Source organism: Drosophila subobscura, chromosome E, assembly GCF_008121235.1.
Source record: "Drosophila subobscura isolate 14011-0131.10 chromosome E, UCBerk_Dsub_1.0, whole genome shotgun sequence".
In the NCBI taxonomy this organism is placed as follows: domain Eukaryota; kingdom Metazoa; phylum Arthropoda; class Insecta; order Diptera; family Drosophilidae; genus Drosophila; species Drosophila subobscura.
Window position 1 is genome coordinate 13,222,818 of NC_048531.1, and position 24,797 is coordinate 13,247,614.

The following is a 24,797-nucleotide window of genomic DNA, read 5'->3' on the forward strand; positions in this document are numbered from 1 at the left end:
TGGCGACTCAAGGACGCGAGGCGAAACGGTGGCGAGTTCTTTGCCATCGACAAGGGATGCAAAAGCGAATGCCAGATATTAACCCCTCACGTACAGCTGTGTGTGTGTGTGTGTGTGTGTGTGTGTGCTTGCCTTTGTGCGATGTGTTTTTCGCCGTGGCCGTCAATTTTGGGTGCCAAAACAAACGCAACGAACATTTTCGCCGATTAGAAGGAAGAACAATCCGTGAGTGCAACGCGAGCGGAGAGCAGCGCGCGCGACCTTCCGTCTGTCGTTCGTCGTAGTAACACTCCGTTTAAAACAGTTTAATTGAATAAATATTATTAAAAATATTTCCTGTGGCAAAAACCCAAATCGAAATCGTGTTAAAAAAGGCAAAATCTCAACAGCAACAGAGAGAAATTTCTTGTGTGCCCGAAGCCGGCTGACTGTCTTTGTTATTGTTTGCTACGCGGCTCCAGCTGCTTCTTCTTTTAGTTGCTCTCTCTCAAGGAATAGTTCTCCTTTGTGTCGGTGTTTCTGTGCGCGTGTGTGTGTGTGTGTGCGTGTGACGTGTCTCTCTCCCAGCGCCGCGTGCGTGTGAGTCAGCGCAAATGGCAATGCGCATCTTTGTTTACCCACAAAATATTATCCCAACGGCCACAAAGTGACCTCCTCCAGTGAAAGCGGCGCCAAAAAAAAAACAATGAACGATTCGTTGGATAATTTGCATGCCCCAAGCGATAGCCAAAATCATCATTTGAGCAACAATAATGCCGGCACCAATGATGCACCACCACATAATGATGGCGACTCGGATGAGGAGGTTATCGAGGGCATGGCCCTGCTGGAGGGCAACTATCAAGTGCTGCGCCAATGGGTGCCACCCGCGCCCAACTACTGGGATGCACCGCCAAAGGCCATCATCAAGTCGGCCGAAGTGAGGTAAATATCAAAGAGGAAGTTGTAAACTACACTGCGGGAAAGTAAGAGTAGTTTCGGAGTATTCTCTTTTATGTTTTTAAACCTAAGTGTCACCAAATGAAGACATAAAACAAAATGAGAAAGTGAATGAGCTTTTTGGTGCAGCTTTTTATGGTGCTTCCCATGTCTGCAGTCTCTATCTTCAATGGAATTTTCTCAGCTTAGCTTAATGAGCTGTCCACAAATAAGTAAAGATTTAAGATTAACATTATCCAATCAGATTATGCCATAATTTACTTAAGATCTAATTCCAAACGTTGCGTTGCTCTTCTGCTCTCTTTTCTCTTCTGTTTTCTGCCTCATTTATGTCTCAGTGTCCCCGCAACACTTGTGTCTCCCGTGCAACATGTTTATGCAATTAAAAGTGCAGTTTTTGCATATACATTTGGCCATACATTGGCTTTCAATAACTTTTAATTAAGTGCTTTGCTGCTGCATTGATTTGACAGCGCAGCATTCCATTTTGCTGCTGCGCTCACAAATTGCACAGCAATTAGCTCAAATCAGCGCGATCGGCGCTCAATTCGAGTGGAGTTTGGACATGAACATGGAGCTAGAGGGAGAGGGAGAGCGAGAGCTAGGCCTGTGCTTGGGCTGCTGCTAGGAGCTTTGGCTGCTGCTGCTGTCTCTGTCTGTAACGGTCCAAGGCAGCTGCTGCTGCTGCAGACGCTGGAGCCGGTGCCGGTGCCATTCAATAAAAGTGCAGTTATTTGTAACGCACTTTTTATGGCCACACAAGCGATGGCCGATCTGGTTGGACCACTACAACATGCCCCTCCCCGCATCCCGCACCCCTCTCACACCGCTGACAATCTCAATGGATTTGGCCTCGACGCTTGACAAATAATTTGCGCATTTTTACAGCCAGCAATTCATTCAATAAAAATTTGATTATTATGGGCGTCATTCACATTTTGCATTACAAGCAGCCACTAACCGAAGGAAATTAAATTGTGTTTGGCGCACACATACCCTGGAAATCGAGTGTGGGCAAGAGTAGATACCTTATGGAGTGGCAGGCATTGATTGGATTATGTTTAGACACAATATTTGTACCAGAACTTGTCCCTTGCTTGTGATATTTGTGCAACATTTGGCATTTTTATAGCTAAAAGCAGCTCAGAGGGTATTCCTTAGTCGCATACCCTAAGATCCCCGCTTTTTATACTATTTTAATGGGTAAACCCAAGCGAAGGAAGACATAATCTCTGGCAATATAATAAATATTTCCATTATATTTACGTATCAGCAGCTCCGCTCTGATTACAACTCGGATCATAGATTTACCCGTAATTCTTGGTGGGTTTTCACCCGAAAAAACCCACGTATCGATAGAGCATCAACAGATTGTCGGCTGTCTGTCCATCAGTCCATCAGTCCTCACTCGACAGTTGGCGCTGTCTGGCCGTCTGGCAGTCTGCAGCAACCAGAGTCGAGAGTTGCAAGTTGCTGTGGCTGTGGCTGTGGCTGTTGTCTCACTGTCAACACCAAGTGGTATGCAACATGCAGCTGGCGGACAAGTGGTGTGGGGGCCCAGCTACAGCTCCTCTACAAGTGTCTTCGTCGTCGTTGGCGTTGACAACTGCAGCATGAGTCTGCGAAATTGAGTTGCAGTCTGCCGGTTGCTGCATGCCTCCTTTTGTTGCCTGCCTGCCTGCCTGCTGCTGCTGCTGTTGCTTTTTCTGGTAAATAATAAATGCGTTACTTGAGAGCACGCGAAATGGGAAATCAAAATGCAAACGCTGCCAGATTTTGCATCTTGCCACGGGATGCACTTGATGCCGCAACAATGTCTTTGCCGGTTGCTTGCTTTGGCTTCGTTTTGTTTTTATCCGCCGGGCCGTTAAGTGCAACAGGGAGGAAAGGGGAAAGGGGAAGAGGACTGGCTGTGGAGTATCTCTTTGCACGTTCTCAATATGCATTTCTGAATTACAATATGTTGATTGCATTTCGCCCGGCACGTAGCTGGAACACATGGAGCACTGCACTGCACTCCGGGAGAGCTTCCAGTGCCCCCAGCCACAGCCCCCGTCTGGCCATAATAATGATGAGCATTGAAATTGGTAACAATGCACAGTGCATTTCCGCACAACAACAGTCGCAGAGAGTCTCAGAGCTTGCCTCTGCTGCGGTCTGTGGCCTTTTGTTCTTGGCCAGGATACGGATACTCCACTCTACTTTGGTCCACACTCATTCGGCTCTAAATTACTTTGTGTGTTGTGCTCCGTATTGTCGGTTGCCTGGGTAATTGATATGGCTTTGTTTCGCTCGGCCAACTTGGGCTTGTGTGCTCGTCTTTGGGGGCTCTTTCTGTTGAGCGAACGAGGACGAACTTATGCCAGAAGCCTTTAGCCCTCAGCCCCAAACCCTACCCACATGAAAGACACTGCCTGCTGCCCCTCTATTGCTATCTTGGCCCTAACCGCAGATGACATAATTAATGTACCCTCGAAGCATCATAAATAAGGCTCTGGTTCTGGCCTACAGTTATTTCGGTTGTTGTTAATTTTGCACATGACTCGTACATAAATCAATTTCATATTTCTCCCTCTCTCTCTGCGTCTCGTTTTAGGTAAGGATTCCTTTCTCTTTGGCCGTCGCAATGGCAACATTCAACATTTGTGAATTGTGAATTGTGTGAAGGCGGCACGTCAATGTCATTGGAGACCCAATGAGGTAAATGGCAAAGGGGAAACTCCAATTCAAACATGGAAAGCATGGAAATTACGATGACTTGTCACACGAGGCACACATTTTGGATACTTATTTCAGCGGCCGATTGTTAGCGAATTAGCACAGCACCAAAGTAGAGCTCATAAATTGCACTTTAGTGGGCTACAAACTAAGGGAAAAACTCTTTAAAAATTCGTACAAAAAGAACTTCAGCAATCTTCGGGGACTTGCCATTGATTTGGGACACATCAGCGCAGAAATCTATTAGCCGAAAATGGGCAAAAGGAAAAACTATTTCCATGCCCTGTGGGACACACCTGTGACCCTGTGCTGTGGCGCTAACTTTGCCCATTATTATGGCCTTTAATGGGCCAATCGAATTGCCCATTTTTCGAAGAAGTCCGAGACAGCAGGCTGCCCGACCCGACCCCCTTTAATGGCGGCAAATGTTGCCCGGGAAAAAGTTTGTTTTCCCCTTTGGCCTCTGCCTCGATGCCTGTGCGCTAGTTTGCATTGATTTGATGACACTTTGGGGCTTATTTTATTTCACTAATAAACGATACAACCCCCCAGTCCCAACCCCCTGCCCAACCCCCTGCCCTGAGTTGGCGTGTCAAAAAGTTGTCTGCAGCCTGAAGGCAGCTCCCTTTGACGTTCCCAATTCTGCTGCCTGGCGTGTTGACGTTTGGGTGTCTCACGAAATGTGGCAGCAAACGAGGTCATTATGCTTTGCAATTAGCCAAATTGATTTTGTGATAGCAGCCAGGAGAAGGTCCTGCCGCTGATCCCAGCTCTGAGTTCAGTTCCAGGCCCAGCTGCGGCACACATAACGAATTCATTTGGTTGCCTAATTAGGCTTTGGCTTTGGCTAATTGCATTTGGAATTTTCAGTTTTCCATTGCCACTGCCCCCCCACCACAGCCGGTACTCGTAAAGCGACTGCCGGCACCTCGGGAGCTTCACACGGCCAGAGCCACGCACTGGCCCCGCCGCTCCATAAATCATAAAATCATAAAAGCATAAAGAGCATCGCAGGTCTCTGAGTGCAACAAAAAAGGCATTTCCGCTCTCACTACGCTCCACGCTTGGCATCTAATTAGCCCAGAGACCGCATTGAGGGCCTAATGTCATGCTCCGCCTGGGTGGGGGTCCGGGCCTAATGATCTTGTGACCGGCAAACGCATGTGGCTGGCTGACTTTGCTGACCAACTAACATGACCAACTCAAGGCATTAGCCTTGAACCCCTCACATGGCTAACACGGTTGACATACGCGCTTTTTGTCACGGTTTAATGTCTCAAGCAGCAGGAGGGGGCCAGCCACTGCAGCCGATGACACTCTCAAGTGCGAGATTCCACGGTGCACTGCATTGCTCAGTGGCGCCACGATCAAGAAGTCCAAGGCGTCGAATTTGGGAACTATGCACGTCTACATGTTATGGCGCGACGTAAAACTTACATTCTACACAAACTTCACATTTCTCAGGCAAAGAAATTGATAAATATTAATGTTGGCTATTTAAGCACATATTTTGCAGCACAAATCTATAATTGTTTGTTCGATTTTAATTGATACTTCCCGGACACATTTATAAGGTTTTATTACAAATAAATGTATTCTATATGCAAACAACTAAATCGCTTGCAGCCTTGTACTTCTAAAACTGTAGCACACCGCTGGGCTGCGCTGGCTATTCAAGATCCACCCAACGCGCTCCACAAGCAAACGAGAGAGAGAGAGAGAGTAGCTTGTAACGCAAATTTGAGTTAGACTCTCTCCGCGCGTTGCTCTCTTGCTTGGAGTGCGAATGCTTTTGAGATAAGTAAACTCACTCAACACAACAAAAACTCAATTAAAGTTCTGCATTAAGTTCGAGGTTCACTGTTGTTCATTTTTTGTTTATAGGAAGTAACTATGTTTATTTTTGAATGGCTTCTCAAGTACAAGAGCGCCGGGCAGTTGAAAAACTCTTAGAATGATGGGGAAGCCATTCTTCATAGGCGAAAACTCTCGAGGGGTATTTAAGTGTAGAAAAAATCACTCAATACCTAAATAAACGCGATCCACAGGCAGGCAGTTCCGCATTACCTTCCATAGACACTGTAACATACTTCTGGGATGAAGTCAGTTCACGAAACAAGTTTTTGCCAAGATAGATCAGATATTTGGGAATATCTTTTGCATATAAAAAGTGGTAAGCAACATTTATGGTTTAAATGTATGTAGACTGGGACTGTTTAATGCGACCACTTCCGTAGCTTGAAATTCCTACCCAAAGCATTGCTCGCTCTCTGCGCACAAGCATCCCCAAATACGATCCACAGAGAGCGCCTCTCTCTCGTCTCTCATGATCCGCCTTGTGCTTGCCAGCGTACACTCAGCCAATCCAAGTTTACACCTGTTGCCGTGCGCTTCGTACCTCCATCGACCGGTGGTTTGCTCTGTTCTTTCGTTCATTCCGTGGCACGTTCGGGTCGCGCCGTTGATGTCGATGTCGATTTCGGTTCATGTTATCTTGCGCCAGATCTGTCATTTACCGTTCTCCTACCAGATCGGTGCAAAGTGCACTCAAAAAACAACATCAATTTAAGCAGCAGCTGACAACAAAAAATCGGCCCATCGAGTTTTACACAAAAATTCGCCATAATCCCAGCGATCCATATCGCAGTGTGTGTCCGTGCCCAGTGTGAGTGAAGTGCGAAAAAAGGATCACAAAAAGTGATCTCAGTGCCCAATCCCCAAGGGAACGACGACGCAAAGCGTTCGATTATGCAAAGAGCCGGGCTACGGGCTCCACAGTGAAGGCAAAGCCGCCAGTGGATAGGCCGCTCCAAGTGTCGAGTGAGGTGCGACCAGGGCCAGGCCCAGACCCAGCTCCAGCCATTGTCACCAGCGCATTTCAAACGTTACGGATACACAGATACAGATACCGATGCAGCAGCAACAATAAAATTACATTAAAAATCGAATGAAATTCGAGTGCGATTTGATATGCGAGGCACAGGCAGCGGGCTCGGCCGGCCGCAGCATAATATTTTTATGGCTTTTATCACAGATTCAGAATCATTCGAGCGTAGTGGGAGTGTGTGTGTGTGTGTGTGTGTGCGTCAAGGTGTGTGTGTGGTAGTGAGTGAGTGCCGACAGCAAACGCTAGAGTTGAGCAACGAACTTGATGACCGGAGCGACCAGCCACTCGCAGCACTTCATTTGATTTATTTAGATGCGTTAAATTTTGATCGCCACTGCGCTGCGCTGTGCACTTTCGCCAGCCTAACAGCATCGCGGAATGAAGTCATAACCAAATAGGCTTGCGAGCCCATAAAACATGCTCCAACTTACACACATTACTTGTCTGCCCATAAAAGAGAATAGGAAAAAACCAAAACAAAAATTGATTACCGAGTCGAGGCTTTCTCTACTTCTCTTGGTCCAATTAGCCAGGCTAGAAGAGGCAGTGCCACCCAGCAACCAAAGCCATAACCAAACGGACGATTGTAATGGAATTGACTTACGTACATGGCCTGGGCAATGTGTCAACAATGGCTTGTTAGCATTTGAGTCCCGATACGTGTCCGTGTGGGCAGCCGACATGGGTTTAAAATGGTAAAAAAAAACACCTCATTTGACAAGAGACATTTGACTCGATCGAGTGTGTGTGTGTGTGTTGCGTGTGTGGGCTTTTGATCAGAATTTATCTTTGATTTCTAATTGCTTGACATGCCAATTTAAATTTAATGCTCGACCGATGGCAATTTCAAGTGAATTCCTTGCATCGGATACACACAGCCATAAACATTCGAATGCCGAAACGGCAACCCACAATTTGCCATAATATTTTATGGCACCAGCTGAGATTACAACCAGTGGGAGAGGCAGCGTGGCGGCTCAAGCTGGAGACGGAGGCAGTGTGGTAGAGCTGCAGCCAGCTCCCCGCTAATCAATTTTTGCACAAACTTTGCTTTTGCTTTAGCTTTTGCTTTTGATTTGTTTGCCTTTATTAAGAAATTCTTCGTAATTATGTACGGATAGCCGCCGGCGGCACTAACGAAAGAAAAACTGTTGTTTATGGCGTTATGCCGCGTTGTGCCGCGTTTGTGGCTGGCAACAAGTTGTCTCAATTATGGGCAACTCCGACTGCAGCAACTTTCTCCCTCACTTTGGTTGCTGCTGCGACTGCTGCTGCTGCTGCTGCTGCTTAACCCAAATCGACGCCTCTAACTAACTGGCGTGTTAATTTGTTAGTTTCCACTTGAGAGACAGAGCGACAGCCGCTCGGGAATTGCTGGAGCGAGGAAAAACCGAAAAACGCAAAGAATCTTCTCGGCTGTGGAATGTGTGGAATAGATTGGCTGCCGCTTTACAGTTATCAAGAGTTTGTGTCGTTAGCATGACAAAGGTACAAAGGGGGGAGAGAAGGGTCAACAAACTGTAGAGAAAAGAGAGGAGAGACAGCCCCAAGGTGTTCCTCTTGGCACTCACTCATTTGCATATTTATTACACATGTTTTCTGTGTGTTTCCCTCCACATTTGCATGGACAATTAATGAACTATTAACGAACGGCGCACAGACATTGCGTGTGACTGTTTTTGCCTCCCCAGTCCAGTCGGGAAGTCATAAGTAAAGTTGGACTCTTGTGCCAGCCTCAGCAATGATTAGATAGATAGGCAAAAATCCCAATTTGATCTGTCATTCTGTCGCTTCGCGTTAGCTTGCCGCCAAACATCTGCCACGGCGATAAGCCGCGAGGAGCGACTCCCCGAACGGGTTTTGCCTCGTGGAAAATGGAGCAAACGCTCGTTGGCGTTTCCTTTTCCGCGACGCTGTTTTGATTGCATTTGACATTTAACACGCAGTCGCTGCTGCCACAGATTAGCGCGGCAAACACGCCCACAACACAGGCACAGACACAGCCAGCGGGGAGGAGGAGGAGGAGGAGGAGGAGGCGTGTCTGCGTTCGGGTTTCGTGTATTTGCAATTAAAGTTTCAACTCCCTGGGAATGACCAGGAATGACAAATTCCCATTAATGGGCAATCAATACGCAGAGCAGACAAAAGGCATTTAACACTCGAAACTGGAGTCGGGAGAGGAGAGGCGTTAGATTGTTATCGAGAGCCGCGGACAAAGCCGCCTCATTAAAGGCCAAAACTAGTTCTAGGCTCGCCACCAAGTTCCACGCAGCCAAAGCCACAGCCAAAGCCAAAGCTGTGTAATTATGAGAAGCGGCAGAGGGGCCAGGCGCTGCTTTTGGCAAATCTAAAAGGAAATTCCAGCATAAAACAGACAAACAAGTTAATCCATTAGCGGGCGCTGTCTGCACAAGTGAGACATCAGCAGCACTGCCTGCCACGCCCCACTGGCTGCCTGCCTGCCCCACGTAATGCCAGAGCCGGAAAGAACTCAGCCGCAACACTGTCTCGGCTGCCCCGCCATTAAACGCATATTTCTCATTGTTTATCGCATGTTAATACTGCTGCCATTGGGCCATCAGACTGCATAATAAATTATGACATTTTACAGTTGCAGCCACAATCTGATGCTGCAAGCTGCCACTCGGAGTGAGCTGTCATGCCGCCTCTGCGGCGGCTTTCTAAACCACTTAACCCAACAGTGATAAGTCCACAGATATGCCAGATTCAGCGCTGAATGGGATTCTTGATAACACCACTTTGAGCTCAGATCAAAAGCAAAAGAAAAGCCTCTTGGCGGCACCTCGAGTGGGAACAACAAAAGGTGGAACCGTTGTGCGGGGGGCAGCCGAATCCAATTCCAATGAAAAGTAAACCAAGACAAAGCAATTGACCTTTTTTTAACCCACATTCCTGTAAATTAAAGTTGCCATTGCCGCCGCAGCAGCGAGCAAAAAATCTGCATAAATAGCCATAAAATTAATTGCAGCGCCTGTCTGCCATTTTCCACGCGAGTTTGCCAGCCGCTGGCAATGAAAACTGGAAAACTGCGCAAATGTGACGGCAATAAAAGGCTGCCAAAAGCACGGCTGGAGGAGGGAGAGCGGGCAGTAGTTGAGGGGTAATTGCAGCAGAGGATTGATGACTGAAAATGCAAACAAAACCGAGCCAAAACTGGGGAAAAATACAAATAAATCAAAGCAAAATAAATGCAGTAAAAGCAAGAGCAAATCAGTCAAACTAAAGCGCAAAATAAATGCAAAACCTGTAAATAGAATGTGAATAAATGGAACTAAAAGATAAACCAAAGAAAATCACTAAAAATCAATCAAAAATAATAACTAAAAACACAACTAAAAGGCAACCTCAATCTGTAGTAAAAATCAGCTGAGAATAATGTGTCGGAAGAAGGCAAAATAAAAGCAAAAACTGTTGAATCAAATATGGAATAATTGGGGCTAAAATATAACGAAAAGTAAATCAACAAAAATCAACAAAAAGCAGTCAAAAATAATGTCTAAAAATACAAACAAATGGGGAAACAAATCAATAAAAATCATTAAAAATCAATAGAAATCCGCAAAAGTCACTGTCGCAGATGTTTTTTGCTTGATTTGCTGCTGTTGTGGCTGACTCGTATGCAAATCTGTGGAGCCGTTAGCCGACTCAATCGAGTGTCGCCAGTCAGCTTGAGTTTCCATCACTGCCAGTGGGTCAGCCGCTGCGCAGGCTGCGCATTAGCGCGAGCAGCAATTTCCTTCGGCCATAAATTATGCGACAGCCAGAGATATTCAATCGAAGGAGCGATCGATCGGTGGCATCGATCGGTGGCACTTACACATGTACGAACAGGCAGCAATAAATACTAACGGTGCCCGGCGGCATCAACTTCGCCCGACACTCGTCAGCGGCACCAGCAGATGCTGCACAAGCGGCTGGGAGGCTCCACATGAGTCTCCGCCAGAGCTTTAGCCTAGAGTTTCCATCAGAGGCTGCTCTTTGTGCCATCCATCCACCCGTCCATCCATCGCCGGAAGTCTTTGTTTGAGCATTTGGACTCCACTCTTTGCGTTGCTTTATTTTTTATGATTATTGTGTGATCGCGTTTTAATCGCCGCAAGAGCTGAAGTCTTCGACTTCGACTTTGACTTTGACTGCAACTGAGGCTGTGTGCTGCTCTCCTTGTGAATCATGCACTCGAGTGCCGCTTATTTGTCTTCTTCTCTGTAAACTGGTTTCGTTCCCATGAGCACTGCCACTTGCCCACTCATTGGGCACTAATCACACCCGCCGTTGCCTGCCACTCACCGACAGATCTCGGCTCCAACTGCAGTTCTGGCCGCAGATCGCGTGCCCCACACACAGCGACTTGCTGGCAACTGGAAACATCAGCTTCAGCCCAGTTTGCGCTCTCCAGTTATGAGTTTGCTGCATTTGCTTTGCCTTAGAATTCAATTAGAAAAAGGTGAACTGGAATGCGTGGAATGTCTCCCAGCTGTTGGCTGCTGCCTGGGAAGCTCTTCCCAAAGTTCTCTCTCGCTCTGCCTGCTGCCATTTCGTGTCTGATCTTTGATCTGGATCTTGCCTCTGCTAATCTATTGAATATTGCCTCCACTTTTGATTGACAGCCAGTCCCTGCTGTTGCTCCTTTGACTGCTTGGTGCCTGGGAGCCTCCAAAAGCTGAGCTAAACGCAGATTAAGGCAGCTCTCACTTGGCTCTCGGGTTGGATAATGGCTGGCGTGGCTCCAAAGGCACTCAAAGCTGATGCTGCCACTGCCCATTCGCTGTGCCGCTCCTCCTGCCGCTGATGATGATGAAGATGAAGTTATTATTATCTGACAAGGGCATCGCCGCCTCGCATTGCAGTTGCACTTCTGCAGTTTTGCACCTCTCCAGCTCGCACTTGGCACATCCATTCGCTGGCAGCTCCACGCTTCTATCTGCGCATCTATCTACGTGTCTTGTGGCTTGTGTCTTTATTAGAGGCGTCTCTAATCGCCTGATGGCTGATGCCTGAATCATCATCATCATCAGCTTCCAGCTCTGGCCTGGCCTGGCCCTGCCATTACGCTGCCTGCTGCTAAGACGTGGCAAAAACACTTTGCCATTTGCTATTTGCTTTCTGCCTTGGCTGCTGCCATCACCATTAAGGCCACAACGCAGCTACCAATTTTCGCACTGCGCACAAAATGTTGCTTCAGTTCTGCCTGATTTTGGGCTGGACTTCTGCTTGGATTTTCGATGGTTTTTTTGTGGAATTTTGTCTGGATTTGGTTGTTGATTTGCAAGCAGATTTGATGCCTAAATTTCTCTTCATTTTTTGCTCGGGGAAAGTGCTGGTTTTGGCCTTATTTCCAGCTCGTTTGGGCTCCAAATTATGGCCCATCGATCAAAGTGTTTTTGTTGTTGTTTTTGTTGTTGTGAAAGTTGCAAGGAAAAATGTGTGTAGCGTTTGAAGTGCGGCTGGAAAATGTCCCAAATGGAAGCAAATGGAATCTGTTAAACCACTTAAATGTCGCATAAAAATAGTTAATTTGGGACATACAAAAAAAAGGATAAACAAATCGAAAGAAAAGCAAAGCTAAAACTAAAATAAAAGGCACAAAAAGCTGCAATAAATTGTAAACAGCACAAAAAACACAGCTTAAAAAGTACCCAAATAAATTGTAGCAAAAAGCACACAAAAAGGAGACAGCAGAAGGAGGAAGGGGGAAGGAGGCGGCAGCCAGGATAATGTCAACGCTAACAAGAAAAGGCAACTGAGAACTGAGAACTGAGAAATAATTACGGCGTCTCGCCCGCTGGAAGAACAATAATAATAAGCAACATGAGCAGCCTGTCAGCGGTGCCGGGAGATGCGGCAGGGGCAGCAGCAGCAGCAGCGACTGGAGCTGCCACGGGCAGCATGGAGCCAGCGATGGTGCCACGTACCGCCAATTTGCTGGCATGCAAACAATGGTGGCGCGTCTGCTTCTTGTACGGCGACCAGCAGAAATATTATCGACAGCTCTATAGCAAGGCAGCGGCCCAGCGGCTGGCCCACGGAGCCACCAACAATGAGGCAGGCTCGGACCAGGGCCAGGGACAGGGACAGGAGTACGACACGGTGGCTGGTGATCTTATCGCTGCGCAATTAGATGCCGCCGAAGATGCGGACGATGGCATTGATCTGGCAGGAGATAGCAACAGGCAGCCAGGAGGAGGAGCTGCAGCTGGAGCTGGAGCTGCTGCTCGCCCACTCTTTCCGCTGTGCACCTCGCCGCGACGCAGCAAAAAGCTGCTCCGCTCGCTCAGAGCCCACGTCCGAGGGGAGAGCAGGCAGGAGCGGGAGAGGGAGAAGGAGAGGGAGAGGGAGAAGCCAGAGCTGACCCAACGGAATGCCCGTGTGACCGTGCTCGATGATCCCTTTCTCTTGGGCCTGGACATAGACGCGGATCATCTGGGGGATCTGGTAAGAGGCGGTGGCAGGGGCAGGGGCAAGCAGTACAGTCCGCTGGAGGCCACCGAGAGCATTGCCAGATACTACGCTGAGCTGCAGCAGGAGACAGCAGAGGTCACGGCACAAGTGCTGGAGATCATCGAGCAGGAAGAGGAAGCCCCGCAGGAGCAGCAGCAGGAGCAGCAGCAGCAGCAGGAGCCAGCCAAGCCCGCGCTGCCGCCCAAGCAAAAGCAGCCACGTCCTGTGCCCCCGCCGCTGCCAGCGCGCCTCACGCCACCCGCAGCGTCGGCGCTGCAACCTCTGACCATCGGCGATCTGCGGTTCCTGAACCTGAGCCTGCGGCAACGCAGTTTACCGCGCAGCATGAAGCCGTTTAAGGATCCCCACGATATCAGTTTCACTTTCAACGAGCTGGACACGGAGCCACGAGCGGAAGTGGCCACAGGAGCTGGCCCCGCCACGCAGCAGGAGTCCAATGAGTGAGTAACCTTCCGCCCCGGCAGCTCGGCAAACGCATTTGTCAAGCCGAGCCAGAGCCCTTTTCCTTTTCAGCATTTGGGATGCTGCTCCCGCTGCTGCTGACAATTTAAATGCACAATTTGAGCTGCCTCTGGCCACGGTCGCCTAATGATTGATTACCCGCAGGAGCACAGCGATCCCGAGATCCCCGGCAGCCAAGGAGCAGCTGAAACTGAAGCCTAAGAGCAGAAGTCAATGAACACACGTTGCGTGTGCTGTGGAGCCGAAACTCCCGTCGGAGCAGCCGCAAAGTACACGCGGCAGAGGAGACAGGCGACAGCGAACCTCCAGCCACAGACAGACGAGTGCCCAGGGGGCTGCGGGGCCGGGGAACTTGTCTTCTTGTCTTGGCAGCCACTGAAACTGAAACCCCCGAAGGCAGAGCACAGTGGTGCCAGAGTGTCAGCGATGGAGTAGGGAAAAGGAGCCAGAATATGTGTGGAATATGCCTGCCTTTTAGCTCCTTTCCATCACAATTTCTGCACCAAAATCACTTCCTTTAGCGCTGCCAATTGCCGCATCAAACTCACAGCAAACACCCCGCAACGGGCACTAATGGAGCTCAGAGCTCCCTGCCTTCCCATCGCTCTGCCAGCGCTCTCCCACGCAGCTCCCCCGCAACAACTTCCTTGGGTTCCGTTGGGCTGCGTTCCCACCATCAACGGAATTACCTCTGATAGTTCCCAGTGCCTGCTCGCCCCGCTGCACTTTTCAATTTGCATTTAACACAGAAAACACAGCCCCAACTCTGTCCCGACTCTGCCCTGGCTCTGTGTGCATTCCATTTGTGATCACACCTTGCCCCAGTGTGCCGCGACAGCCGCTGTGTGCACTCCACTCCACTCCACTCCACTCCAGGCGGCTGCTGCAGCTCTACGCATCACTCACCTCGCAGGCAGCGTCGCTTGGCTCGGGTTACGCATCCGCCGCATTGCCCCTCTTTGGCCATGGCCATTTTGTGTGCTGTTGCGGCGGTAAACAAGCGACAACTGCCAAAGTGTGATTTACCAGAGGCCTTTGTGCGTCCGTTCAGGTATCGCTGGCTGCACACACTCCCCTTCTGCCTCCTGCCTCCTGCCTCCTGCCGTGGCTCTGCACCAGAGCTCCGCTTTCATGTCATGATTTTGCATAATGCCATGCAAATATCGGAGGCAGCCTGCTCCTCCTCCTGCTCCGCCTCCTCCCAGCTTATTGTTGTGGCAGGCACGCAGCTTATGAATTATGGCCAGCGATTGTTTGTGCCGCATGACATTTCCTACTTCCACTCGCGAATGTATTTCTATGCACATTTAAGGGCTTTGATTTAGTATGCAAAAGGATTTGCTTTGTGGAGCCCCAAAACAAAAGACTTAAGCAACAAACTGGCAGGCAGCAGGCAGGCAGGCAGGCAGCGGCACAGCCACAACTCAATTAGCTTCGATGATGATGAAGCTAATCGTGAGGATGGAGATGATGCTGCGGATGATGATGAACCTTTGGGCAACTGCAAATTAAAGCGCCAAGCGCAGAAGGCACAAATCAAAGCATAATTATTAATAATAACAGTTGCCGTTGCTTTTCTTGCTCTGCTTTGACACGAGTACGTGCGGCAGCCACACGCAATCGATGGACACAGCGACAGAGAGACAGAGACAGAGAGACAGAGAGGCAAATGAGAGATTTTCCTCAAAGCTTCGTGGAGTTCTGGGCCAAACTGGAGACTCGTCGCCTGCGCTTCGCGCTCAGCGCTTAATGAAGTTATTAAAAGAAGAGAAGTGCATTAATTTTCAGCAGCAGTTACAGCTGCAGCTCCAATCCCAGCCTCCCAGCTCCCAGCCTCCTCCTTGGCACTCTGCCTGTTAGCTCCTGGTTGCCTTCTGCCTCTGCCGCTGCCGCTGCCTCTCTGGCAATCAACTTGTGTGCAGCTCGTGTCTAAGCATTCAATTCAATCTTAACTGCCATCGAATGCCGCATAAATCTTGAGCGCTTAAGCGGCAGAGACTCTGCCACTGCCAGCTCCATCCTGGAGCGCTTCTTGCTTCGTGTTGAGGAGGCGTTGCCCAGGGGCCAGAGACATTTACGACCCGTTCCTCCGTCTTCAAATGACACAAGTTGATGTGCAGCAGCAATGTCTTGCTCTTTTTGAGAATATTTTCATAGCCGCTCCGCGGAGTTGCTCAAGTTGAATGCTCCAAGCGGCGTGCAATTATTGATTTTTGGCTTTTAATTAACGAAGCCATTGGGCTGCACTCCGCCCTGGCACATGTGCTGCTTGGCAACTGCAGTTGCAACTTAATTGCAAAAACAAAATGCAAGACAGAGCCACTGCCTCGGCTGATGGAGCTGCCCCAGACAATTGGCCAACTCCTTGCGGACTTGCCACGGCGCCAGCGTGAAGTGCCGCAGCCTTTTGTGATTTATTTCTGCATGTGGCCATAAAATATGATTTTGTTTTCGTTTTTCTCTCCCCTGTTTCCCCCCTTCTGAAGGTTTTTCCGCGCTAATGTGAAAATAAAGCAAGGCCATGAAGCGGCGGTCTCCGCGCGGCATGTTCGCCCATGCTAATTGCCTCTTCGCACAGGCGGATGGGGAGAGGGAGAGGGCGGGGCTTAGACCATGTTTATGCGCATTTATGGCCAGAACACAAACTGCCGCGCATATTAAGTGGGCTGCGGGCACGGCCAGAGGGCGGCCAAGAGACCCACGAAAGGGTATTCAACGCTTCGGTCTGGCAGCGCTTTTCGTTGCTCTTTGAGCCGTCCCAAGCTGCTGTCAAAGTGTCCGAAACGAGCAGCGCCGCAGGGCAGCTCGAGGCTCGCCCACACCAAAGTGAGTTTTGGGCTCATATCGGATCGGAAATCTTTGCTCTTAGACAGCCGAACAAGTGCGTGCCTCCACGAGGCATTTGTTGTGCCTTTTTGGGGGATTTTTGAAGCATTTTTGTATCATTTTTGTTGGCCGAAAAGTCGACACTTGATTGACAGGGACACGGGAAATTCCTTGGAGTTCCTGGAGCTGCCTCCCCCCCACTGCTCTCAGTTTCTAGATCTAATTAACGAAACATTTAACGCACACGCGAGGCAATAAATCAGGGGGCATGTGCGGCACTTGCGGCATGCCGCGGCAGTCGCGTAATTTTTATTGACAGCTTCAATTTTTTGCATTTAAATTGGCTGCATGCCACCGGACTGGAAGCGCGGCATTAACACCAGTTGCGGCCTGCCTGCATTCCTGCCTCGTTAGCTCTTGAACTTGCCACAAGCGGGTTTTGGCTGGCTGTGAGGCAGTGGCAGTGGCAGTGGCGATCTGCCGCGAGTGATAAGCGAAACGGAATCATTGTTTGAACGGGGATTAGATGCTGCAAACCAGCAGACAAAATATCAGCAACGATCTCCGTGCAGAGCTCTCAGCCTGGCAACAATCTGCGACTGTCAGGGCAGCTCATAAAATGCAATTAGCAGCTAATTATTTGCTCCCCCTGTGGCTCCCTGCTGCCTCCCTCCTGCCAGTTGTCAGCGAGAGGGAACAGTTAGTGCCGGAGTGCACTTTACCGTTGCAGCGCTGTTTGTCCAACATTTGGCCAGAGCAAAAGGCAATGAAAGGCGGCCAAATACCCTGCAACAGCTGGAGGCCATGCCCAATGTTTGGCAGCTGTGGCAAGGTTTATTTTGCGGCAAATTAGCAACATTTAGGAACAATTTGCACACCACTTTATGGGTGATTTCCAAGGGTTCCATTTGGAACTTCATCAAGCAGTTGCTCAACAAACTTCCGCAGCATTCAAGCTCCCGCTGTCATAATTCCTTCTGTTTTTATTTTGCTCTAACGAAACTGAGAGTCTGGCTAATTCAATGACCTTAAGTAATGATAAATCGATCTGTGCTGGAGCAACTCCCATTTGCTGCAAGCTGCTGGCCAGCAGCGGCATACCCTGTGGCACACTGCCGGAGCCCGCAGAGGCTCCAGCGGAGGATCCTCCGCTGCGTAGGCAGACGAACACACACACAAATGTCCATTGCTGCTGTTTGGTTTTGTTAATGGCCACGAAATTAGATTCCAATTCCAGTTGGCCATAAATCAAAAATAAAAGCGAACATGCAGCAGCGGGGAGGGGGAGGAGCGGGAAGCAGCAGCCGCCAGCCTCCTCTTTATTACGGTTAATTTGTGAACAGTTTTGTTGCGCTGCCAGCCGCATAAATCAAATCGGATTTGCCTGGACTGGGACCCGTACCCGCTGCTCCCCCCCGCAGCTCCGCGACATGTTCTAGGCCTGCAAATGTGTCGTCTATAATTATGGTTTCGGCCAGACTGGCAGGCAGCTGCGAGTGCAGTTGATTTATGCCCGAAAGAGAGCCCAGAAGCAGCTCCACAATGCTGCAGGCTGACCTTCGGGGCGGCGTGAACTCAGCACCGAGCTGACTGCCTTTTGCTTGTTTGCTTTTGGCTGCCAAGTAAAAATCAATCAATGCCAATTTGTTTACCGAATCAGCATAAGAACCAAAGCAGAATCCACAGCAGCGGCTCTGCGTGTCCGGTGTGGGGGTAGTAGGTAGGGGGCAGGGGGCAGGGGAAAGGAAGAACGAAAAATGTAATTATGGTCAAAAACAAAATTGAGCATAATCACGGCGGCAATAAAGCCACCAGCATTAATGTATAAAAATCGAAGCAGCAACAAACACAAAATAGTGGAAGAAAAAAGAAGACAGAAGAGAGGAGAGGCGAAGAGAAGAGAAGTGGAGAGACCCACAGCCAACGACAAGGAACAACAAGCAGAGGGGGAACAAAAAATAGTAGAGAAAACAGAAAAAGAACAGAAAGAGGCAAAGACACGGCTTCAATTAAAAAATAAGTGCGCAAAGGGGCCACAGGTAGAGCAGGGAAGAGGCACGGGCAGAGGCAGAGTGGAGTGCTGGCAGCTTGGAGTGTAGAAAACAAGTTCATAGACCAAAGACAACGACCGCAGAAGCAGCAGCCAGCCAGCCAGCCAGCAGCGTCTCCACATGGCTGCCTCGAGCAACTCCTGCCTCTGCCATTCCTTTTGCTTCTCTTCCAGGCAGCGCCTCTAGCGGGCAGAGGGCGCAGTTGCATCTCTCCTGCTGCCGCTGCCGCTGCCGCTGCTGCTGCTGCTGCTGATGTATTGGCAAAACAAAGTTTTTGCAATTAATTGGTCGCCGCTTCGAATCAAAATGAATGCCCTGAATCAATTACCATGAAAACAAATTGGAACTTGGGCCAACAAAACAAGGCTCTCCCCGCTGCTGCAGCAGAATTTGCATTGAAGTGGCAGCCAGCAGAAAGCCTGTTGCTGCTGCCACAAACCTGATCACTCTCTTGCTTATGTTGCGCGTTTGCCAGGCACTGTTCTCGCGGTGTCTTTGGCTGCCTGTTGCCTTCTCTCTTCCATGCTGCCGCTTAGCACACAAATTGCTGGCATAGTTGCTGCTGCTGTTCGCAGCTGTGAAAATTTGCACGCTCGGAAAACAATTTTGCTGCCCGTTAGCAGAGGAGCAGAGGGGCAGAGGAGCAGCCAGCTCCATGTGGCAGCAGCATATTTGCCGCCCAACCTTTAATTGGTTTAGTTGTTGGCCAAAGATAAGCCACAAAGGCAGAAGGCTGCAGCCTGGCAAATTGAAGCAACAAATTAGCGTGGAAAAGTACAGTTGCGCCACTTTGCGTAGACCACCCAGTGGGTGGGGGGGCAGCGTGGCAGATTCTCACATTCTTAATCAACTCTCAGGTTGAGTGCGAACCGTCCAGCCGCCTGCCTGCTGCCTGCCTGCCAAAGTCAATAAAAATGTCAACACGCCAAATGTCAAATTGTCATGTTGACAAGGCAGACGCGGTCCGTGTGGCGGAAAGGTGCAAGCGGAGTGCTGTCCGCATTCTCTCTCATCGAAACTTTACGAGCTTTTGCTCTCTGCGTTCCCAGCCGTTTTATGGACAATTCAAAAATCGTTTACGACAATCGCAGACAACACAAAGAGCGCGCCGCAGCGGGGTTCGAAGCTTTTTAATAAACTTTTTCCTTGTTGTTTTTGTTTTTGTTTTGTGTGCAGCAAAACAATAAAAAGGACATGTGTCGAGGGCAGCACAGGGAGCGCCACATAATTGCTGTCCAGCGCAGAAATGTCGTAAAAAGTTTGCACGGGCAAAACCAGTCCGGAAGGGCAGCACACACCTGCCCCAAAGGGACAGAGAGAGAGAGAGAGACACACGGAAACCCTACAAGATATGGCTGCTGGTTTCATGTTGCACAGTGTAGAAACTTTCGCCTGTGGAGATGTTTCACTGAATTTCGAGCTCATCCGCTCCAACATTAACCCAAATCTCATCCACAAACACGGCAAATGACTTGTGTGAAAAAACCGCACACAAAGTGCCAAAGTGATTTGAGGCTAACCTTTTCAGCCATTGTCTGTGTGTCCGTCTGTCCGTCTGTCCATCGTTTAGGCCGTCTTTGGCCAGCCATTGAGCCGTCGCTCATCGTTGCTTTTGGGCAATTTGTCAACGTGTCCGTCCCAGCGGCGGCCTAATGATTATTCATTTGGATGGATGTGGCTGCCGGATAAAGTCGAACGATCTGGCTAAATATAGGCACAGACAGAGACCCTCTGCTGCAGCCTTGCCACCTTCAGTCTGCGGTTATCAATGGATGGATGGATGGCCCTCTGCCTGCGATATGCCAGTGCCAATGTCGCTATCGATGTCTGTCTGGCTTTGAACTAGTTTTCCAAAAGGGCCAGTTGGCAAAAACCAGTTTCTGGGTCAACGACTGCCAAAGTAATTGCTGGCGAAGAACGAAGGGTTTCCAGTCCCCCCGATCAATGCAAATACGCGACGCGCAGTGCCAGCTGCAGTTGGGAGCGCGCGCTTTTATGTTGCCCGGACAACAATGTTGTGCAACATTTGTGGCCAGGCCGGGCCAGCACATGGGTTTGTGTGTTGCTGCCTGCCTGCACTTTCCATTTTGTTCTGCTGGCCGCCTTAATGACTTCATAGACCAAGAGCCAGGCAACCAAATTGAAACTTGCCACAATTGCTGTGGCAATTTTACGCAATTCGCTGCAGTCAACAATAAATTTGCAGCGCGCAAAAGGAAAAGAAATGCAGGTCGCTCGCCCCAGTGGATGGTGGGATGTGGGTCTTGGATGTTTCCATGTTTCCATGTTTCGTTGGAGCTGGACTAAAGTCGTACGATAAATTTAGACACAGACCCTCCTCAGGCACCCTCTCTCGCGTCCGCTCTCTCTGTATGTTTCTGGGTGCCGCGGGGCCGTCAACAAATTTTGTGTTTAGGCACAGTTTCGGGTTTGCTTTTCATTTGTGGAACAGTTGGAGATTGCAGCAGCGGCCTGTGTGCTGCGACTGAGGTGTCCCGGCTGTGTTGCTCCGACTGTGTTGCTCCGTCTGTGTTGCTACGACTGTGGGCCGTTTGTTTGGTTCGGTAATTTGAGTTTGAATGCAGCTGATTTGACAGCGGAGCAACACTTTGGTATCCCCAAGCCGTATCCAGCTGGGACGCGACGCTGCACGTGCATGTCCAGCGACTTTTGATTCGCATTCCCATTTCCATTTCGCTCTCCCCGCTCACAAACCCAATTACGATTCCCGGTCGCTGTTCCAGAGCATTCTTTGCCTACAGCTTTTGGCGCTTTAAAATGCAAATGTCAAACGAAATTGTTGTTGGTTAGTCAGAATCTGCGCAATTAATTTGCTGGCAAACCGCAGCAACCGCTGCGCATTGGCACTCACTATTGACACATCAGCGCCAGCCAGCCAGCCAGCCACACTCTCTCCCCGCCCACCCACTCCCCAATGGCTGCTCGACTAGAAATGGAATTGGAAAATGCTGAATGTTGAATCCGGACAGAGAGAGAGAGAGAGAATGAAAGAATTCACTGGTTAAAAACAACAAAAGGGCGGACAGCATTGTTTTGATAAAACGCCCGCATGAACTGCACATTTACAGTACAGTTCGCTACGCCCTCATACACTACCCACAATCCACAACACAGCACTCTCCCGCTCTCCCCTCCCATGCTCACTCAAAGTTCGACACGATTGTGCCTGCACAGACAATGCACAGTTATCCTTTGATATGGCAAACTGCCATGAAATGGTGCGTGTTCATTTCCCCGATGTTCGGCAGCAAAGCACAGAGAATGCGCTACAAAAGGGCAAGCTTAAGAGAGAGAGAGCAAGAAAGAGAGCCTGAATTTGGGCAGAAATAACTGCGCTTCTGCTAGCTGCAGCAGCTTGCGCTTCAAGCAGCGACTACAGCATGACCCTCAAAGCAAAGAGAGACGGCGGACCTCAAAGCAAAGAGAGGATCAACGAGAGCAGAACTTTATTTTCTACCTGCTGGCTGCAGCAGCTTTCGCTTCAAGCAGCGCCTACAGCATGACCCTCAAAGCAAAGAGAGCATCGAAGAGAGCACTGCGCTTAGGCAATAACTAATTTTTGATCTGCTTCCCAGCCGAAGCGGATCACTGACGTTCACTGCAAGTTCCAGTCGTTGTGGTAGGCCGCGGTGCTTGGATTACAGTGTACCTCGCATACAGCACTGATGCGATAACAATGTCGAGCTTGGCTTTAACATGAATGACAACGGCGACAGCGCTGCGGGCTTGCGCTGGGGCCTGTCCCTGTGGCATGGTTTGGGCCTGGGGGCTAGGACTTTGCTGCCAGACAAACAGCAACACAACGCGGGCTGTCGATTTGTTTGTGCTTTGAAGCGTATATTTTTCATTTTGACGTTTGCAAAAAAAATTCCCCCACCACACTCCATCAGCACACACAAAAAGAAAACAAAACAAAAAGCAAAAAAAACGCATGAAAAACAAACTAAAATTGACAGCTTATTCGGAGCGGCAATAGGAAGTGAAAAACCGCATAAATCCGGCGACTTACAAAGGGAATACATACAACCCGTCCGAGTATGATGATTGCCATGCGGTTTTTATATTACATTAACAATTTGATCCGAAAACAACCAAACTCTGACCCGGCATGCCCGCACCGCAGCAGGAAACACTTTAATTGCGATTTTCATTATTATTAAATTTGAATTAGTCAAGGCTCGAGACTCCACACTAAACTCTAAACTCTTTCTCGTTTGCAGACCCATCAGCCGGACGCCGCTAACGCAGATCTCCTATCTGCAGAAGATACCCACGCTGCCGCGCCACTTCTCGCCGAGCGGCGGCTGCGCCCAGGGACTGCCTCCACCGCCGGCCCTCGCTGGCTGTGGCTCCGCCTTGGGCCTGCCCAGCAGCTCCTCTGCCAGCGCTCTGTATGCCGCGCAGAATGCGGGCATGCTGCCCACCTCCCCGCTGCCGCTGCAACGCCATCAGCAGTACTTGCCGCCGCACCATCAGCAGCTGCCTGGAGCCGCACTTGGACCGCAGTACTCGCCCGCCGTCTCGGGCTGCTCCTCCACTGCCAAATACTCGAATGCACCGCTGCCACCGCACCACCATCAGCTGTCCCCAGCGCTGTCCACGCCGTCGCCGCCCTCGCTGCTGCATCATCCCGGCGCAGGCACGTCCTCTGTCTCGGCACACGCACCCTTCCTGGCCGGTCCACACATGGACATGCAGCGGCAGTCGCACTCGGACGATGACAGTGGCTGTGCGCTGGAGGAATACACCTGGGTGCCGCCCGGACTGCGACCCGATCAGGTGAGATTTGGATCCTACAAATTTCCCTTTGAAAATTCCCCTTAGAGAATGCACAAACCGTGTTAAAGCTGGTCCTAAAACCCTTTGGCACTCACACGCCCAGGGCTAGCCCGACTAGGAGCAAGATTTGTGGGCTGGCGATAAGCGAAATACTTGAGTTATTGTGCGTTATTTTGTCACTCGGAGCGAGCTGTAAATAAATACACGCGACGAGGCCATAAATCAGCAACGGGGCAGAGTCGGAGCCATAGTTGGGAGACGCAGCTGATAGTCGGAGAGCTCAGAGCTGAAACCCGCTTTATGGTACTGTGTCAATTAGTTGAAGCTCCACTCTGGGTACCGACCGTCCATCTACGACTATCTATCGAATTAGATTGTGCTAATGAAAGCCTGGAACTACAGTCCAGGGCCATTGCTCAATGCGAATTTGACTTTAATGGCCCGGGCCGGCCCGAGAACTGATCTGAACTCTTTCTGGCCTGGCCATCGTTTCGTGCCTTTTTCAATTATTTGCAAAACCCCGCAAAACCGAAACGAACTCGTAAATTATTCGCGTGAAATATGCGACAATGCCAAATAAATCTTTCACAATCTTCGCAACCGGCAACGGGCAACCATTTTGCATGCCCCATCCGCTGCCTGCCCCTGCCCCTGCCGCTGCCTGCTGCCAAATTTTCCAAATCTTTCTTTTGCCATTTTCCGCTGAACTCGCTGTGGCTTCCGTTAAAGCTAAAGCTGTCCCCCAGTCCGGCCCAACGGGCCTATCAAATGTCTAGCATTGCATTTCTTTTTTCTCTCTTTCCGTTCCGTTCGGTTCGCTGGATTTTTTCTGTGACTTTTACAAACAGAATTGAAAATTTATTTACAGCCATGTGGCAGCAATTTACGTTGATGCGGCATAAGCCATGTGTCAGTCACTCGCTGTGAGAGTTGGCTTGGCAGCATCTCTCACAGCCTCCGAAAGGGGTTTCCACGAGCCTCAAACAGAGGGGCTCCGACGGGACTCCGATTGGGGGCCTGCGACGGCAGAACGTTCTGCAGCGTCTGCTGCAAGCGTGGCCAATAAAGTTGGCTTAGCACGTTGTGCACCTTTCAACCTGGCTCAACCAGAGTGAAGCACCGACAGAGAGACAGAGAGACAGAGAGAGAGAGGGAAATCAGCGTAATAAAATCAAAAATCTTTTACTCTACCCCGCTGTGTGGCTAGGAGCTCGCTTAACCCTTTGGCAGCAGCTGCCCCTCTGCCTCCACCCCGCTGTTAACTGTATTTAAGCATTCCATTCCATTCCATTTGCTCACATTGTGTGGCTGTTTACCCGCAGGTTCGCTTGTACTTCTCGCAAATACCCGACGACAAAGTGCCATACGTCAACAGTCCGGGGGAGCAGTATCGTGTGCGACAATTGCTGCATCAACTGCCGCCGCATGATAACGAGGTGAGTACGGAACAACAAAAAAAGGCGACACCTACTGGTCGCTGGCTGCAGTCTGCCTGGAACCTGTCAATTTTGTGGCCCGGCCCGGCCCGCCCGGCCGCTTTATCGTGATTGAAAGCGACTCGCATTACGGGGCTATGACATTTCAAAGTCAAATTGTACGCCCAGCCCCTGGCCACTGTGTAACCTTTAATTAAA

At 49.8% G+C, this 24,797-nt stretch overlaps 1 protein-coding gene across 2 annotated transcripts in view; it reads left to right on the forward strand.

Moving 5' to 3' along the window:
- LOC117889730 (protein prickle) overlaps positions 1-24,797 on the forward strand; it is a 48,155-nt gene that overhangs the window by 19,872 nt on the left and 3,486 nt on the right. The window contains exons 1-3 of one of the 2 annotated variants that reach the window (XM_034794151.1): positions 438-924; positions 22,605-23,163; positions 24,486-24,599. In XM_034794151.1, the coding sequence (XP_034650042.1) occupies positions 686-924; positions 22,605-23,163; positions 24,486-24,599 (912 nt within the window). In that variant the 5' untranslated portion in view covers positions 438-685. Of the gene's footprint in view, positions 1-437; positions 925-22,604; positions 23,164-24,485; positions 24,600-24,797 lie in introns of those variants that run through there. The other variant, XM_034794152.1, reaches the window with a different exon arrangement.